Consider the following 19,362-nt stretch of genomic DNA (forward strand, 5'->3'; position numbering starts at 1 on the left):
ATATATTTTAAATAGGGGGGAAGTGCCGATACTTGAGATTTTGGCTATTAGGGTAGGGTAAGGGTTAGGGTAGGGTGGCTAAATAGATTACCCGCGGTAATCGCGAATCTAGGAGGGTCGGTATATCTTTCATAGATTACCCCTTTACTAATATCTAATATCGGTATCGGGTCGGTCCGCGTAATTTACCCTATCAAAAATTCACCTAAGAGGTTAGACGTCCTCCTTTCCCCCTCGAATACTACCCCGATCGATCTAATATTTTAATATATCTCTATAGTGATTTCGCCCGATAACATATCCAAAATTCGGACCCCTACGGCCACGGGACCCCCTTCGTCAACGTGCCGTCGATTGCCCCCCCCCCCCCCCCGTCAACGTGCCGCCGGTGGGGCCCCCCGATCGAGACCCAAGGCTCCACGCCCCGCCTGGTCGCCCCCGATAAGGCCCCCGGGGCCAATCAGAACCCTCAATCGCCCCCGATACCGTCAATGTCCGCCACTTTGACGCGGGGAATCCCCTGCTAGATCAACCCTAAAAATATATATATATCCTAATTTACCTATCTAAAAGATATTATAATAAGAGAAAGAAAGATATATTATAATATCAAAATATATAAAAAAGAAAATTTTGAAAAAAATTACAAAATATATTTCTCCCTCGACTCTCTAAGATATATATATAGCTTGTAGTATAGATCTACGCCCAAAATCGAAAACTAAATTTAGCAATTTCTTTGTTTTTCTTATATATAAAGATTCTATGATATCTCTCGATCGAAAATATATAGTATAAGTTGATATTATCTTACTAATCGAATTAGTGATACGCCGAAGAAAATAGATTACCCCTAGACTCTAAAGCTCCCGGTATAGCTCTAGATTCTAGAATTATATGGATATACTCCTATCTCGCTCGGAGCGTAATTTTATTGATATTTTCTGGTAATACAACTTAAAATACACCGGGCGCTCTGCTGAAATGATGACATCATTTTTTGGCCTTTTGTATAATTTTACATGACTGCTCTTGGGAACTCCGGAAGTAATGACAATGACACCCCGCAGCAAGCCGGAAGACTGAGTAGTGCTTGGCAAAATGACAGGTGAGGGCATTTCGCCAACCTGCTCCTATATTATTCTGCCTCAGATGCACCGTATGTATTCTAGTCTATCTATCCACCCGCGATTCACGACCGCACTCTGACACTAGTTCGACATCCAACTTGAATCACACACTGACTGCAAACATGCCTTCTGCCATTGTGACAGGTGCCACCGGTAATTACACTCCATTTGCCCTTTTTTCAACACTGATATAGACCACAGCTGACATGACACAGGAATCACTGGTAGCGCCATTGTCCATCATCTTCTGAAAGATCCTTCCTACGACAAGATCTATTCATTTTCTCGCAGCAATCCGGGATACAAGGACCCAAAAATCCAACATGTCACTTTGGATCTCCAAGGATCTGCACAGGATATGGCAAAATCTCTGGGACGAATATCTGCCGAATATATTTATTTTTGCGCCTACCTCGTACCCCAAAACCCCGACGACCTATCTCGAGTGAACTCGGCGATGTTGTCCAATTTCCTACAGGGTCTGGAATTCAGCGGAGCCGCTGGGAAGATCAAACGCTTCATTCTGACCTGCGGATTCAAGCAGTACGGCGTACATATTGGACAGAGCAAGCAGCCCTTATTGGAAGATGATCCTCTCCTAGAGAACGGGGCAGGCGGAGCCCAGTGGCCTCTAATATTTTACTACGACCAACAACGCATATTAATTGAAGCTGCTAAGAAGGGCTCATGGGAATGGGTTGCCACTCTTCCCGAGGATGTTCTCGGATACGCCAGGGGAAATTTCATGAATGAGGCCACGTCCCTTGGGCTCTATTGCGCAGTGAGCAAAGCGCTACCCGGCTCAGAACTTCCTTACCCCGGAAGCAAGGCAAATTATTTCACCTTCAACTGCTGGACCTCAGCCAACCTACATGCGAAGTTCTGTCTCTGGGCAGCAAAAGCACCAGGAGCAGGAAATGAGATTTTCAACGTGATGAACGGCGATACAGAATCCTTCCAGAATCTGTGGCCTCGTCTCGCAACCCGATTCGGCTGCCGTCTTCCGGATCCCATGTTCCCCAATGGTGCGACTCCGGGGTCGAAGGGCTTCAATAATTATGAATCTTCTACTATTAAGCTGGAGAATAAACCCCCTCTGAAGGTGGCGGCTTCAAGCCTAGGTATCTCTGGTGATCCTTTGGCGGAGACTTCCCCGACTTTGTTCCTTCAAGTCGATCCGGTGAAGTGGGCGAAGCGAGATGACGTTAATCAGGCCTGGGGACAACTCCGCGATAAGTACGGTCTTGATCAGAAGGCCTGGGAGAAGGCTACATGGGATTTCTTGGTCATGACTCTGGGTCGGGATTGGCATTGTGTCGCAAGCATGAGCAAGGCGAGGAAGTTGGGATGGACAGGATATGCGGATACTTGGGATGAGTTGGAGGAGACTCTGGAGATATTGGAGAAAGAGGGCGTTCTGCCCCCTCTGGATCAACTGAAGCACGACTTTTAGTTTTTTGGTTATACTTGACGGCCTAAGATTTTACTTGGTTGTAGCTACCACAATCCTTGAACTTGAATCGGTCTCATTTCTAATACGCCAATAGAGGCTTTGGATGAATTCAATTTTATCTCTTATGCCGCACTGTGAAAAGATCGCACCTCATAGCAATGCTGTGCATATTTACGCCTAGTATTCACTTTGTTTCGCTAGGTCCATGTATTTCACGGTATAACGGAGGTATACGGAACCACCGTGCGCGGTAAACCTTATCGGGATCTGGGTTGCGGGATCTGGCAGATCTCTCCGAAACACGTACGCCCTTTCGGAGACATCTTGCTCTGCACAACCAGTGCCTCGATTGGGATCCATACATCTGATAGTTTCTCCGATACGCTGAACTTTATATCCAACAGGATCAATCTGGATTTCCCACCTCGTTTTAAAAACCTTACATGTCATCACTCTGATATGTGGCTGCTTCCGCTGACCTCCTGACGTCAAGACAGCGTGAAGTGCGACTTCGGTGTTTTCAAAGAATGGAGCTACTTAAGTTATGGCTACCTTATCCTGCTTGGAATTCATTTCGTACTGAACGATTGCAATGTAATTTCATCTTTTTTTATACTCAAATCTCCCTCCAGAATGTCACAGTCAGGTACAGGCCAACATGTCTTCTTGACGGGTGCAAACGGGTTTGTCGCTTCCCACATACTGGATATCTTGATAAACGTGGGTTGCGGGATTGCTTTAAAGGTGAAATAAACAACACATACTAAATCCCTACACAGCGAGGATATACCATTACGGCAACGGTGCGGTCTCAGGCCAAGGCTGACGATATCATCAAAACACACGCGTCATGGAAGAGCCATGTGGAGTTTATGATAGTCGCAGACTTCACATCTGAGGGACCTTTCGATAAAATATTCAAGGATTCCAAGAAGCCCTTCGACTATGTTATTCACACAGCCTCTCCTCTCCGATTCCAGGTTTCTGATATCCGGAAAGAGATGATCGAGCCCGCCGAAATGGGGTAAGTGAACCAGCCAATTTGGACTGATGAGAAACTAACGCGCTCAGAACAATGGAGATTCTAAAAGCAGCAGATTACTACGGTGGCTCCTCTCTGAAGCGCTTTATTCTGCTCGGCAGTGCTGTTTCAGTCCTGAACTCTTTTGAAGACATCACGAAAGAGGGAAGGCCCTACACCGAGAAAGACTGGAACCCTGTACGTATGCCCCAAAATACACCTGCACGCGGTGTTCTTACACAATTCCAGGTCACAGCTGAGCAAGCTGTCCAGCGGAGTGATCCAGTTCTCGGCTACAACGTCTCCAAGACTCGCGCCGAGGCCGTGGCATGGGAGTTCATGAAGAATAACAACCCATCTTTTGATTTGAGCGTCATTAATCCGGACATTATCACTGGGCCGATGCTCCATCCCATCTCCGGGCCGAGTTCCATAAACGAGACGAACCACTTTGCCATCGCGAGCTTCATTGACGGAACTCACAAGCAAATCGAAGGCGTGACTTTCCCTTTCTACCACTTTGTATGTGAAACCCGTCTCGAATTTATTCGCTGATACCAAATACTAATTTAGATCCTAGGTTGATGTTCGCGATGTAGCTCGGAGTCATGTCGATGCTCTGACCAACCCAGCAGCTTCGAATCAACGCATTCTGCTGATATCGGGTCTGATTTCTCCACAACTTGTGGCCAACACAATCCGTGAGAATTTCCCATCGCTGGCAAAGAGGGTGCCTGAAGGAAACCCCTCCCAGATTCTACCTCCGGGTGTTCACCCAACAGGATGGGATATGAAAGTCAGCTTGGATATCTTGGCTAAAGGCACTGAAAGTGGAAAGTGGAATTATGTTGATTTGAAGACTAGTGTTGTTGATGCTGTCAGCTCTATGCTGTCGACTGGGGTTATTTAATATCACTAAGGGTTTGCACGCGAGTTACATTGTATTCTGGGAAATTGAATTACGTAACGAGCGAAATACTTGTACTTGGAAAATGTACGTTCTTTATGTAGTTTATGCCTGACTGGCAAGGCTCTAATGATTATTTGTCCTTGACCCAGGTCAGTAGGATGCCATTCCCACGTTCCAGGACTGTATCCCTAGAAACGAGTAATAGAAATATGCTGTTTTATTTCCAGTAGTAAATGACGAACTATCAGCTACGCGTATCCATCTGTACGAGAACTGGAGAATTAAGAGAAAACGAGTGGATTGATCCCTTCTTCTAAACATAAGCGGGGGCTTTATTGAATTACTCCTATAGGATCCACAATGGATCGGACTTCATGTCTTCACATATCTATAACTCCGACGTTGTCAATATACCTGCTATTGCATACAAAAAAGTAAAGAAATACGGGTACTCGATGAATAAGTATATTAGTGGTAAAATCCTACTCCCAAGTCCGACATTACGCCTTGGGCGTAGTAGGTCAATTCTGTAGGGCGTGATGGAGCTAAAGAAAGGCTAATTGTCGGTCCACCTAGATCTAGCCTGGCCAATTATTTGTCTCTGCTCGCGATTCCGAAGAAATCTCGAGTGGAGATTCCCAAATTCCTAATCTAAGAAAACTTGCTCCGTGCGTTAACCAGTGTGTCGATCCACAGAAGGTCATTTCCTTACTACCTTACTGTGGTTGAGATTACCCGTGTTGAATGAGTTTTTTTTTGAATCTCGTGGAACGATTATCTTTTAGACTCGTCACACCCGAATAGTTGTCCTAACGACCCTTTATTCCGAAGTAGAACTTGACTAAAGGCGTGGTAATATGCGGACGTCCGTCGTATGTGATCTAACGCTTTTAGTTCACTATAGGAAATAAAGGCAACAAATTTACTTATCCGCGAATATACGGTATGAATATAAATATATATATATATAGAGGAGGGCTTGCCTTTTACGCATCTTCTGACTAAGAAAGAAACTAACCCTTTTAATAGTTCTTGACTGTATAGCCGCCGGTAAGTGAAGTAATTTATAGCTATATTACGACTTCCATCTCTATACCACAAACCAACTATCTATTTTTAATGCAGAACAGAAAAGAAACGGGTTTCTATTAGGCTCAAACCTATCTTATAGCCTTGGCCGCGATAGTAAGGTGATAATGATTCCTAGTCTCAAGCTAGAGAGGGCTTGGGTACCTTTCCAAAACTTTTCTTACTAGCTAATCATTTATTGGTGTCTTCACTTCAACTTTCCGACCCATTCGACTCCAAGACCCATTAATAAAGTTGATCTCGGTCTCCCTGCTAGCTCGTAAATCCCATACTATGGAACACGTGATTTTGGCTGTTTTGGAGATAATCATATTAGCCGTAGCCTCCAAACTCTTCGCTGAAAACTTTTCCTCTAGACTAACAACCCCTTCCAGTTCTAGAAGAGATAGGACAACTCGTGAAATCTCCCGCAGTATAGCTTGCCTCAGGTCCGGCATTGTGAACAAAAATTCGTTTGTCGCATCATTAAGAGCGCAGACTAGGTTGCAGAATATATTCACAGCATGCTTTTTAAGTTAGATTTATAAAATATCAATGTAACAATATAACGTAGCGTTCAGTGTCGTTGACCTAGGTAGAGTGTCGAGTATATAGCTTGATTATACTCTCGATATAGCGGTAGTATCGGTCGAATCACGAGGAACAGCACCTATCGAGGTTGCAGAGAATCCGGTCTGCTTAATATCAAAGGACTTATTGAGCGTCACGCCGTGGGAAGTCACGCCAATAAGATAGTTCGGACGAGATTGTGGATCCGGGAACATCTAATCATTGATACCTTCAATCATACCAACGCCATTCTGAAGGAACAGGATGGTCGAGTCACGATTCAAACGATTGGCAAGGGACCGGATAGCTGATACAGTCTGGATTGCCTTTACGCAAACAATAAGATTGCTAATCGGTTCTCGGTTCACCTTCTAGCAATCTTCGTTCGGGAAGCCGGGTGAACTGCATTACTACTAACTATCGGAGAAGGTCTCGATTTCGTATCCTTGAGAGGTTATTTTTATCCTATCTCTTAACTGAAATCGTATTTAACTACTAGCCAAGCGGTAGTCCTGTGGAAGCGACTTTCGGTGTAAGAGGAGAGTCACAGCCGGGCCCGAAGGGATTTTAGAGATAGAATATACAGCAAATGTACCGATACTTCCCAAACCGATTATATACACGGAGGGCCGTAGACCTGCGATGGTTGAAACGATAGGGCATATAGTGCGGACTGAGAATAAAAGCAACGTTTGGTTAGGCGATATAATTCCTCACCGGGTGCACTTTGCAAGGAGTGGTCATAATCAAGGTAGTAGTTATATATGGTGGGAATGATGAATCATCGCCAAGGTCATTTCTGTGTTTCTCGAAGGGCTGGCAAACAGCAACAGCCCGATGAGGATGTAAGGGCGTGAAGGCGTGTGTTTCCACCACGCCCTGTGGGTCGAAACAGAAGCTCACTTATCGCTATCAATCTGAGTTATTTATAAAGTATTTCCGCCTTGGTAATTAGGTATTATTCTTACGCCCAGTCCACACAACTGTCAATAAGGAGTATAAATCATAAACAGAAGCTAATCCAGCGCCTAAACTACAACTTTGTTAACATTTACTAAATTTCGGAGAAGGCTGAATCCAACAGAGCATTTACTCCCTACGCCCTATCACTTATAACACTCGTTGAGGTATAGAAATCCCGGTGCTTTTCTATAAATACCACAAAACTCCGAGCACTTCTATCTTCCCTATGTCAAATCTTTTCATTCTACTCTATATCCAAAATTTACTACTTTACTTGGATCGATATGGCTGGAAGTTTTGACGACGCCAATGTTTTCCTCCCCGTAGTATTTGAACGAATGGTCAATACTAATGCATGGTCTATGTGCAACCCTCTCGATGTCTCTAGACTCAAATTAAACCTTACCGCGAACCCCAAAGTTGTTCCTCTACCTGATTCAGAGGATCTTCTCGCACACAAAGTATGCACGGATCACATGGTTGTTGCCCGCTGGACATCTTAATAGGGTTGGGCTGATCCGGAACTGGTCCCTTTCGGTCCGATCCCACTGTCGCCCATAGCTAGCGTTCTGCACTATTCTACTTCGTGTTTCAAAGGAATGAAAGTGCATCGTAGGTTTGATGGCAAGCTCCGTCTCTTCCGACCAGAGTATAACTACGTACGTATGCTTACTTCTGCTAGGCGTATCTGTCTCCCTGCATTCGATCCTAAGGAGCTATTGAAGCTTATCAAGAAATTCTGCGAGATCGACGGTCCTAAATGGTTTCCAAAATCTCACTATAGCGAGTCTTTATATATACGCCCGACTCTGATCGGATCGGATTCAAGTCTTGGATTCTAAGTACCCCGCGAGGCACTGTTGGTTATCCTTGTGTCATACTGGCCATCTTCCACTAGTACAGTCAAGGGCCTCCGTCTACTATGCAGCGAGTATGCTGTTTGTTCATGGCCGGGTGGAACGGGAGCTGCCAAGGTAAGTGGCAACTACGCCCCTTCCCTGCTTGTACAAGGTGAAGCCAAAAGACGTGGCTATGACCAAGTTCTATGGTTGTTTGGGCCAGATGGATATATCACGGAGGCTGGCTCAGTAAACTTCTTTACTATCTAGCGAACTCCTCAAGGAAAGCTACAATTTATTACTGCCCCCTTAAGTGATCATCTTATTCTGGCTGGAGTAACGCGTCAGAGTGTTGTGGACCTGGCGAGGGAAAGATTCGGCGAGCCAAGAGGCTCTGACTCTGGGTATAAATACTTAGAGGTAGTTGAGAAGAGATTCACAGTTTCCGATCTTATCGAGGCATCCCAAAGGGAAAGTCTGGTTAGAGTATTTGTTGTTGGTACAGCATGTTTCATGTAGCTAGTCGTCTATGTCCAGCATGGTAATATTTAAATAGAAATTCCCTAGAAGAACATCCCGCACATGTCGATAATACGCAAATGGATAAGAGATATTATGTTCGGTTGCGAGGATAGTGCCTAGGCAGATGAGGTTACCGACCAGTAAATAAGCATTAGAATAGCATATCGAAAGCTTCGTCGCCTATGTATATATATAGGAATCAAGTTAAATTTCAATTTCGGTCGCTGATTGTCAATCATATCCCTGGATTAGAAAGGCCTGTCTGATCTCCCTAATCCGTAGCTTCGAGGCTATCCGAGTGTTCAAATTGAGGACTATGCTGCTCCCTGAAGGATGCGATCTATTCTGGATTATCTGCGATAGTTTGATTCCACGAATCCTCCGAGTTATATAACAGCCGCCTTGCTTAGTCCTGGAATATTTTATCGGTAGAAACAATGCCACAACTCATTTGTTGACGTGTATACCGACCGAGGTGCTGAGTTAAAAGCTCCGTGAATGTACCTAACGATTTGTCCTTAGTCGCCTGGAGCTGTTAAAATAATAACGTTAACCGAGCCTCCTCATCTTCGAAAATTTTCGCACGCCCCGAGATTTAAGTAAAATAATCTTTGACGCTGGTATTCGTTGCTGAAAATAGTACTATAGTTTTGGATTCTGATGCGATGAGATACGGAGGGAGAGAATTTGTGACTAGTCCAGCTATAAAGGCTGGAAAGTCGTGTTCTCCTTGCTATTTGTCTATCGTGAGGCCTTCACGAAAGTATATAGCTAGATGTTCGGCTCTTTCGTTCCAACTCCCTAGACGACAGTCGCAGAAGCCACAGCGTGAGGTGACCACTAGCTCGGGTATTCTCTATGTATCGATAAGAGGCAATATATCAAGTCGATAGACAAGTCGCAGATGCTGAACAAGATGGTCCTTTCGTCGAAATGTGCGAGAGCATTACGTATAATTGTGCTACGCAAGATGCTCGGCAGATGGATCCAAGCAAGAGCAGAAGGCGCAATACCTTCTTCTAGTTGTTGGAGAGAGTGGTGCGTCTCTATTAGGGGCACACATCTATCCCCGTAGGTTTAGATAAAGGGTTCGCTCGTGTCGTGACTAATCATATTTTTTTTTAAACGCATCATAGCAAAAAGTGTAGGGGAAATTCCGACGTTGACAAGACGCGTTCGATTTTTTCAACTTTCTATTTTTTCTGGTACGTAGGGAACTAATATAGGATTGCACTGCTAGAGGATTCTGCGTCACGGATAACGATTTCCTTAAGCCAGAAGAATATCGAGATAACGCGCTGTTGGCGCTGTTGGAATTAGCTACTAAAATAGGTTTTCGATAGTTATGAAAAGAAGAGCGGGTTGTACCTTGTAGCCCCTTGGCCTTATTGAAATTTGAGTCTTCGGATATTTTAATAGCTTGCATAATAGCGGACATGGATACTAGTTTATCTTTAGGAGGGGATTCGTGCCATCGTTTCAAGGGATCGAGGGCCTAGGTATAGATCGGAATCGGTCTCGCTTTTGTCTTAGGCCTAAGTTTCTGGATATTGTAGCGACTCCTTCTCCGAGGAAGACTAGCGGAAGAATTTATAATCGCTGCTCGATCTTGTCTATCGTGCTCCTTAGACGCGATAAAGGAGGGATCGGGATCATCACTAGCTTCGGTTAGCTTTGCTATAGAGATATCGTGAGAAGTTGGCAATATCGTCGGAAAATAAGAGAGGTTATAGAAGTCTAGATCCTGGTCTAGTAAACCTGATGCGGGCCAATATTGGGTTTGCTTGTCTGGAGAGAAAGCTAACCAGTCTAGCGCGTAGGTAGACTGGAACGCAGGACCAGGAAACAATTCTTCCCTCAAGCTAGATGCTGCCGTATCCTGGGTAGCGAATGGGTCGTAGGCGGCAGGGTCTTCGTCAGAAGAAGTTCCCCATCGTAGAGCCACACCTACTGACCTTAGTCCTGAAATTCCGGTGAGTCTTGGGACTGATCAAATCGCAGTAACACCTAATACACCGCTCACCTTGAAGCGCGCTATGAAAGTCCTCGTATTCTGAAGACTGGGTAGGTTCGGGAAGGGAAGAGCTCTAGCTTATTATTACTGATAGGGGAGAGATACGTAGTCTTTAAGGTCGTGCTTGTGCCGACCGTTAGGGTAATACTTACTCACGAGATGGTAACGGGGGGCGAGCGAAATTCCCAGTGGATCAATTGCAGGCCTAAGGCACCAACTAGTCCTATGATTTTATTGCGTGGTCCCGTAGCCTACTACCTATAGGCCCCACAAATCATCGAGATAAATTTTGGGGTATTTTGCCACTAATCCAACATTTGCTTGTTGGAATTGAACACTATTTAGCCATCGTAGACCGGGCTTGGAGAATTAAATCGGGGTCTCGCAACCAGATATCTAATCGAAACCGGTATATAGAGGTGGCAACGTGATACAATTTACGACAAGCGCCTTGCTGAAAGGTTTACCAGAGTGCGGCACATCCTTCAGGGTTTCGAATAGGCACAATTTTCATCCTCTTTAATAGCCCTCACCTCATCGTGGCCGGTCCGGTCCTCTAGAGCCCTTCGATTCGTTTATATAGGGCGTCTAGCAATGCTTCACTTGGCATAGAGGCAAGTGTAGGGTGTGCAAGGCGCACAGAGAGTAAAGCTTCTATATACCATGGTCCCAACTCTGTAAGGGGTACGACGGAATTATCCCAGCACGAAGACGGGTTAGATAAAAATGAAAGAACTCTGGAATAAGTGGAAGTATACGCAGTCACCATATTCTGGCGGATGCATACGTAGTTCAAATGAGGGTATACGCACTGGCAAAAAAAAAATGGGGTAGCTTCTCTTCATATTTCCCCTACGTTCCTGTTGGGAAGCCGAATTCGCGATAAATTTCAAATACCATGTCTCTTAATTGAAGTTAGAAGTCGGAAGTCGGAAGTAAACATGACTCTATAACGGCTTACTTAGAATACGTGCTTAGATGGTGAATAACGCCAGAAACTTGGAAAATAGAAAAATACTTGAAAAATAAATACAATTCTCAATCATCAAAATTATCCGCCATAGTTTCTGAGGGACCTTAACAGTTGAAATACTTAAGACCTGGGATAACTTCCGCTGGTTTAGGACCACGTGCCACATATCATCTTTCCAGTGTATGATACCGAGCCATAACCGAGCGTATAGGCCTCCAATTCCCCGGAGCTAAACACTATTCTACTTAGTAGGTAGGTTTGGCATACCGGACGTATACGGGCACGTCCGGAATAAGTCCGCGAGATAGTCGATAGGGGCCGTCATAATTCCGACCGCCGTTTCGAAAGGAGGCTTATCAGGCGTACTCGGTTATAAGCGTGAAGGAACAAAGACTTTAGTCCTACCGAAAGATTTAGAAAGGTTTTCGCTCTACTCGGTCGACAAGCTCCCTTCCAATTCCGGAAGATCATTTCTTTCTTCCTCATTAATATAATCGGAAAGATCTTTTATAAGAGCTTTTAGGGTAGGCTCAAACTAAGGATTAGAAGATTGCATATTCTGGAAAACCTTAAGTTATTCTTTTACCTATAGTATAATATTAGCCATAGCTATTTATTAGCAAAGTAGGGTTCACTAAGGACTTACTGAGAGGTGTTCTTAGCGATCTTTGTCCGCTATGCTTTAGCTATTAGGTAGCTTCTTTTCGAATTAAGGGTACACGACAAGCTCCTCGCCAATAGAGTGACGAGCTAGCTCCCACGTAAACTAGTTCTGCCACTAGACCTTCTCTTTGTCTGTGGAAGAAGCTAAGATTTTCCTATAATAATCCTTACAGTCGCGGTAATCTTTCTTGATCACTTCACTGATTCTGGGTATTATTGCGGTTCGGGTTATATAGCACCGTTGGAGTGGATATCTGAATCTCTTTAGAAGATAAGTATGGCTTGAGAATAAAGGTAATATTTGGACACTCTTTTATTAGCTAAATCTGCTCCCGTGAGATCTCTTCCACCGTCCCTTTAATAGGTATGGTGAACCCGGAGACGTAATTTGACAGTAATCGAAGGGTATACACAAAGGTGACCGATCAAGGTAGGGCTCCCTTGCCGAACCCTAGATCCAGATGCTAGCCCAACAGCACGAAGCCAATCAACGCAATATATTACTCCTCATCATTTGATTATACTTCTCTTGGGCAAGATTCGATAGGAAAATTCAAGGCTATCTCAGGCATAAAGTTTAGCGCAGTCGAGTTCCCGCCAATAAATCCTCTCCATCCGTACATCATCGCAGCATCATCTTCTGTTCCGGTCTGCCTAGGTTTTTTAGGCCGAGTATCGCAGACTTTGGTCTATATCTATTTATTATATCTATTTATTATTTTCTCACTATTTAATATATATTATTTCTATCGGCAAATTTGACTGTTTTCGTCTAATTTGACTTCTTAACTACTAAGGCTAGTTAGAACCCTTCTATATCGATCTATCTATATTAATAGATAGCCTCTAAGCCCTAACCCTATTTATATTAGTAACTAAACTAAGGCGATTTCTTTTAGATAGCTAATAGAAGGCTCTATCTATATATAGATTAAAAGTTTATTTATTCTACTACTACCGGGGGGTTAAATTAACCCTTAAAACCTACAGAAAAATCTTCCGAGTGCTAAATTAATATCTTATATCGTGTCGATAATATTATCAATTAACATATTAATCTATACTATATCGGTATAAAATTTGTTGGGACCAGTGTTCTGCCAGCATTTTTCCCACCGCCTCCCTAACCGCCCGTAGCGCACGTAGGTAGTAGATAGCTTCGCTTCTCGCTTCTTCTCTCCTATAGATAACTGATTCTCTCTCTTTTATCCCTTTTTTTAGTAGTTCTGCCTTTCCTAGTTTCCCCTTAAGAGGTTATAAGCCCGGATATATATTAGATCTAGGCGAAGAGTCTACTTATATGGTATTCCGCTCGTCTTTATATATATTAATATACAGCGAGTTTATATTAGTAGAGCTACCCCGAATACCCTGCTTAATATATATAGTAACTACAAGTACAATATGGTTGCTCTGTAAACATCGATTAGCTTCTTTAATTGTATTAAAAGAACCAATCCTATTAGCTGATATTCATCCCTTTTAGCGAATAGGGTTTAATTTATCTGATATTCCATAGCAACCCTATTAAACCCTCGAATTGGGCTGCCGCCCTCCCAAAACGGTAATCTATACAGATATCAGACGGGAGCGAGGGGGCCGGACTAATCAGAAAAAAGAAGGCACCCCCCAAAGTGTACGAATTATGGCAAAATTGGGCATACATGTCGAAGTTGCCCTGTTGCCAAATAGGGTAATCTGTTTTTTGGTGGTTAGGATGAGAGGGTCATGTGATTAGAAAATAGATCAAAAAATTACGTAAGACAAAATTATGTAATCTTTTTTAGGGTGTCAATAGCGAAAATTTTGGGGTGCTATCAATACCCCCAGCTCGCTTATCGATTACGTGAGACTCCTCCCGCCCCCTAAGTATTTTTTGGCCCCCTCGCCCAGATGCTCCACCGTGATTTTTACACATCTAGAACTTGCCGTGACTCAACATTTACTTTATGAGTCATTACAAAACCATATAAATCTGTCAAGATACCATCAAGGCCATGAATATAATATCCCTCCAATTGCACACCCTTCGAGTTCTAGTTCTTTATCCGCGTACTCGACCAAGCGGTCAACACTATGACATCGCAATGGCAAGCCATACGTCTCCTCCACGGAGTCCGTGCCATAGTTGGTGGCCAAGGCCCCCCTTTGGTTCTCATTCCAGGCTGGCCACAAACAGCGGAGGCTTTTAGCGATATCTTCGAGCCCATTTCAAAACATTATCAATTTTTCGCTCTCGACCCCCCGGGCTTGGGTGACTCGCCCCCTCCCCTCGACGGCTATGATACTGCGAACGTCAGCAAAGTCATGGCAGAGGCTATTCACGATATCTTGAAAGAAAGAAAGTACCATTTAGTTGGACACGATGTGGGTGGATGGATCGCTTATCCTTGGGCTGCTCAATTTCAATCGAGAATCAAATCGCTCGGTATACTCGACGCTTCAGTGCCGGGTTTCCTGCCGCAGCTCCAGTTTCCGTTGTCTCACCAGACCAACATGCGCCTTTGGCAATTTTCGTTTAACGCGCTTCCTGAGTTACCTGAGATTCTCACCCGCGGTCGTGAGCGTGACCTCCTGACCTGGTTTTTCAACTTGAAGACGGTTCATCCGGATGGTTTACCCAAAGATCAATTCGAACGCTACATCCAAGCCTATTCCAGACCCGGGGCGATGAGTCGGGGGTTCGAGTATTATCGCGCCTTTGAAACGAGCGCGAAACAGAACCTGCATTTTGCGAAAACACCGCTTGACATCCCTGTCTTGGCTTTAGGTGGCGCCAGCTCCGTCGGCTCCAACATGATTCACTTGGTTCAGAACTTCGCAACCAAGGTTTCTGGAGGCGCTATTGACAATTGCGGACACTTTCTACCCGAAGAGCAACCATCTGCTGTAGCGTACAAGCTGCTGGAGTTTCTCGAGGCAAATCAAACAGAATAAGATTCCACCTGATGTATGATAATTAATGTGTTTTCACGGGACACCAATTGTTTTCAGCAGTCGAAGATGATACGGTGGCTATAAGAAGCCATCTCAATCCAATATCGTTTTAGCAGTGAGAACAGGTCTACTAAATCTAGGCTTGCAAGACACAGTGAGCTTCAAGTATAAATTGGGGGTGACGCAACGAGAGCAAAATAGTGAAATAAATCTGGTAAATACCTTCTATAGATTGCTCATAGGCGATTGGAAATAGTATATTTTAACAGGATCCATTAGAGGTAGATTCATCGGTATCGACTCGACTACTCCGCGTTCACGCTATTAAAGGGACTGCGAATATATAATAAATAATCTTCATTTACCAAAAATATACCGCCTGCAAACCAAATATAGTATCTACACTAGCCCTTGCTAGATTTACTTTTCGAAGGGCGTCTATTTTCGAAAAAAAAGGGGGGGAAGGGAAAAAAAATTGGCATGCCGAGCGGTTTAGTAAATCCTTCAACAGACATATTAGCAAGATCCGTCTGATGATAAATAGTAAAGGTGCTTAGAATAATGATCTTCCTATGCTAGTATGCTAGTTACTATAATAGTATACTATCACTCTGGCCCTACCTTTGCTGGTGGCCTTACTGTTGCTGGCGACCCCTCTAGTGCTGGTGGCCTGCGGGGGCCGGTGGCCTTAGTGTTGCTGGCGATCCTTCTAGTGCTGGTGGCCCTAATGGCACCCTAGATATGCATTGTTATTATAAAAGGCCAGGGCTTTCTTCAATTTTGCTTCTTCCTAAACCCCTTACTTTCTTAATATTCTCCATACTACGAACGATCCCTCTTGCAATATGCATTTCTCCAAAGTCATTTCGCTTGTGCTTGCTGCATCCCCAACCTTGATCACCGCAAAAGATTTTAAAGACTGCGGAAATCAGGAACTCAAAGGCGGCCAGGACGACGGGACCGGTGGAATTTTCTCCTATATGTTAGGGGCCAGTTGCCCTATTGGTAAAGAGGAGTATATGCACTCGTGGCTTGACCTGGATGACTGTTACCTAAATGAAAATGGCGCTGTTAAGCCACTGAAGCAGTACCTGCCCCCTCCCCCTCCCCCCTTTCCTTTTTTTGTCTTCTCACTCCGCTAACACTAGACAGTGGTCGATTCTCGGACTCGTGCTCGTATGACAGAGGGAATGGCTGCGAAATTAAAGAGAACAGCACGCAGATGACTTGTGAATGCGTGAAAGAGAATGGAAAAAAGCTTACCAAGACCGTCGATCTAGGTAAATAATAGCCCCCCTGTGCATATTTATTTCACTTATAGAGGTATATCACTAATGCTACAGCAGCTGATACAATCCACTGGGGAAAGGATGGCGTGATAGAATGCCATGGACTGAAGGCTTCAGACACCTATAAAACAGTTTCAAGTCCATCAACCTTCCCCGAGAAGCACTAGGCCTTTGAAAACGACATCGCAACTGGCGTTGCCTGTTTCTCTGGCACCTGTCAAATAGTGAAAATGCCTATGATGAGGGAAAGCACTGGGAAAAGGTATGGATTGATTCAGGAGAAAGTATGTGGATCTTTGAACACTAGGGCCCTATGTTTGAGACTGTTGTTTTGCCATATCTTGAGAGCCCCCACGGTTGAGGGATTTCAATGACTAGCAAGAATCTAGTATTTTATGGCATGGGAAAAATGTGTTCAGGTTCGTAGAAGACACTTAACGCACTAAGAAGATATAATAAAGCGCGCTACTTGTCACGACTAGGTAGGCTCAAAAGTCTCGGTGCTTCAATGGTTCCTTTAGCAGGTAATGGCAGTAGTAGATGCAATAGCCCCACTATCCTACTTGGGTAGAATGACAGGATAAATGTATGAAAGAGGCCAGTTCCTTATCTACGGCAGGAATACTGAAATGCGAGTGTAAAAAATTTAGATCGGTAAGAGGACCATCATTACTCTAGAATCAGTCATACAGCTCAAACTTCTCGTGTCCTGTGACTATCGTAAATGTATCTGGAAGATTTTCATCATTCATTCGGCATAAGGCATTTAAAAGTCTGGAGGGAAATATAGCTAACGGGTTGGAATGAAATGCTTTGAGTCGTTCTCCTGTTGGCTGAATGATTCGGGGAATGCAGCTATTCCACCGATGATGCCAATGGCCATAAAGCCTAGGGAGATGATGGACCAAATGACGCCCCAGCACTGGGAAGACCCTCCATACTTCTGGGCAAAAACGCTAGCATCTGAAGTATTCACCTTTCGAAGGATAAGGTCATCACACTATTGAATCGGGCAATGAATACCAAGCAATAAAAGCGGGCGAGGATGACTTACGATATCCCAAACACTGTAGAGCGCGGACATTACCCCAATAAACAGCTAATGCATCCAATCAGCAAGCGTACTCAAGTTCAGAAGATATATCATCAAAGCTTACCACAACCCATCTCAGGGCCTCTCCGTGGGCAATGAACCAACACGCAACCAACAATGCAACGGCGAGAAGGATGGTCACAATCGTCAGCCAGTCCTTCCGCGCCCACCAGAGCGTGAGCAGGAAACAGACGCCGAGAATAATACTGGCGACTTTGCTGGCAACAATATCGAATCCGGCAAAGATTAAGAGGGCGCCAATGATAGACGACCCCAAGTAACCCGCGGGCAAGGTGATGGCGCTGATTCCCCCCTGCATGTGGGTGACACCACCTTCATGGGGGTCGAGGGAGATGGATTTCACCTTGCCACCAGTGCAACAAGAAGTGATGGCATGGCCGAATTCATGAAACGCAATCACCAACATCTGCTTGGTTTAGTTCAACGGCTGATATGAGGGCGGTCGGAAACTTTACCTTGAAAGGCCATAACGACCAACGAACATAAGGCAAATTCCACAGCAAGGCGATGACAACAACATAGGCGGCCATCACCCCGAGAGTCACGGATTGTGTGTGGTTGACGCTCAGGCTGCGCCGGGAGAGATGCGGGGCTGTTTCAGTCGCATGTTGGGTCAGGGCCGCATATAGGGCTGGCATGGTGGAAAGGCAACGGATTCAAGAATCTCCAAGAATGGACGGAGGTTTTCGGGGTGAGCGTGCGATTAAATGGAAGAAAAAAAAAATGGAGGATACGCGTCCTCGTAGGGATGAACGCGCATGCCAAATTGTTGTGGCTTAGTCCCGCACTTGGCTATTTTCGTCGCCAGGCAACAACAATCGTGTTGGTAAGGCTGAATATCCCCACGCTTGACGATCATAATTGTGCAGAAAAATAGTCCCAATTACGAGTCCAAATAAGCTGGTGAATCTTCATCTAGTATACTCTAACATCAATTTGTGACTTTCAATGTGGCCATTTTGCTCTATAGTGGGTGAGAATGCCTCGGCTAATCCTTTTATAGGGCAAATTGTCGCCACAGCTTCGATAGATTTCTCGCCGACAGCGTTCAAGGTGTGCACTAATGTATGTTATATTTTGTTAGGATTAAACCGAAACCTTTGAGCTTGGGATTTTATGTATAGGGAAAGAATAAAATACAATAAGATATCATTTAGTAGAAAGAGTTCAAATAGAGGCAGCCCGGGAGCCCGATGACTCCATAATATAATACTCGGCCCTTTTTTCTCTCTTGTTTCTCTTCACATATTGGGTCTAATATCTTCCAAAAAAAATTCCTAGACGTTAACCCGCTGGGCGTCCCAAGAGGAATCCCGACAAACGCCATTGACAAGGGTCTTATAAGCACTGCTCTGGAGGCGTCGACACCCCCGGTCATCGACAGCCTGCGACTTTATAGGCAGGCAGTGGACGGGCAATTCTTGAATAGGGGGACATCGTCCAGTATGCTGTATCTCCCACCCCGCATTTCTTCATCACACCATTTCAGTACCACCTTGCGAAGCATTTCGCCGTAATCAAGGCATCTTGGTCGTACAACGATAACACGGACTACTTAATCAGCTTAAACAGTCAGCCTGCTACGCCCTAGGGCTTTTTCAAGGATGACCACCAAGACCTGACGGAGAGCCCCGATACCATCTCCCCCAGTTTTCTTCTGTATTTATCCCTGTTTTTTGTGGACCCTGGGTTCTTCTCTAGCCACTCTCTCCTTTGATTCAATTTCTTTAAAAGAAAATAAAATCCTTATCGCGAGAAGAGATCTGTTGGCCATATTCAGGCGAGCTACCATATCCAAAACACCACCAAGGCTCTTTTTTTTTTTGCTGGGTCTCTAGCAGGAAAATGGATACCTTGGTTTAAGAATGAATAAACATATCTGTTCCTTGCTTCTCT

The 19,362-nt window shown here is 44.5% G+C and overlaps 4 protein-coding genes across 4 annotated transcripts; 3 read left to right on the plus strand and 1 right to left on the minus strand.

The window, feature by feature from the left end:
- Positions 1 to 1,252: 1,252 nt before the first annotated feature.
- Positions 1,253 to 2,583, plus strand: NUU61_005915 (SDR family oxidoreductase; the record flags this gene model as incomplete). The annotated part of the gene is made up of 2 exons (XM_056656443.1): positions 1,253 to 1,283; positions 1,346 to 2,583. The coding sequence occupies 2 exons, from the start codon at positions 1,253 to 1,255 to the stop codon at positions 2,581 to 2,583; spliced, it is 1,269 nt and encodes a 422-aa protein (XP_056509243.1).
- Positions 2,584 to 3,216: 633 nt separating this feature from the next.
- Positions 3,217 to 4,514, plus strand: NUU61_005916 (NAD dependent epimerase/dehydratase; the record flags this gene model as incomplete). Its single annotated transcript, XM_056656444.1, has 5 exons — positions 3,217 to 3,303; positions 3,363 to 3,607; positions 3,655 to 3,802; positions 3,854 to 4,126; positions 4,185 to 4,514. The coding sequence occupies 5 exons, from the start codon at positions 3,217 to 3,219 to the stop codon at positions 4,512 to 4,514; spliced, it is 1,083 nt and encodes a 360-aa protein (XP_056509244.1).
- A 9,688-nt stretch (positions 4,515 to 14,202) lies between these two features.
- NUU61_005917 (alpha/beta fold hydrolase) lies at positions 14,203 to 15,063 on the plus strand (the record flags this gene model as incomplete). The annotated part of the gene is made up of 1 exon (XM_056656445.1): positions 14,203 to 15,063. One exon carries the CDS (start codon positions 14,203 to 14,205, stop codon positions 15,061 to 15,063), a length of 861 nt encoding a protein of 286 aa, XP_056509245.1.
- A 2,079-nt stretch (positions 15,064 to 17,142) lies between these two features.
- On the minus strand, positions 17,143 to 18,104 carry NUU61_005918 (M50 family metallopeptidase; the record flags this gene model as incomplete). The annotated part of the gene is made up of 4 exons (XM_056656446.1): positions 17,143 to 17,352; positions 17,407 to 17,451; positions 17,510 to 17,872; positions 17,922 to 18,104. 4 exons carry the CDS (start codon positions 18,102 to 18,104, stop codon positions 17,143 to 17,145), a joined length of 801 nt encoding a protein of 266 aa, XP_056509246.1.
- Between the last annotated feature and the right edge of the window lie 1,258 nt (positions 18,105 to 19,362).

Source organism: Penicillium alfredii (genome assembly GCF_028826965.1).
Source record: "Penicillium alfredii strain IBT 34128 chromosome Unknown utg000009l_segment0_segment0, whole genome shotgun sequence".
Lineage (NCBI taxonomy): Eukaryota > Fungi > Ascomycota > Eurotiomycetes > Eurotiales > Aspergillaceae > Penicillium > Penicillium alfredii.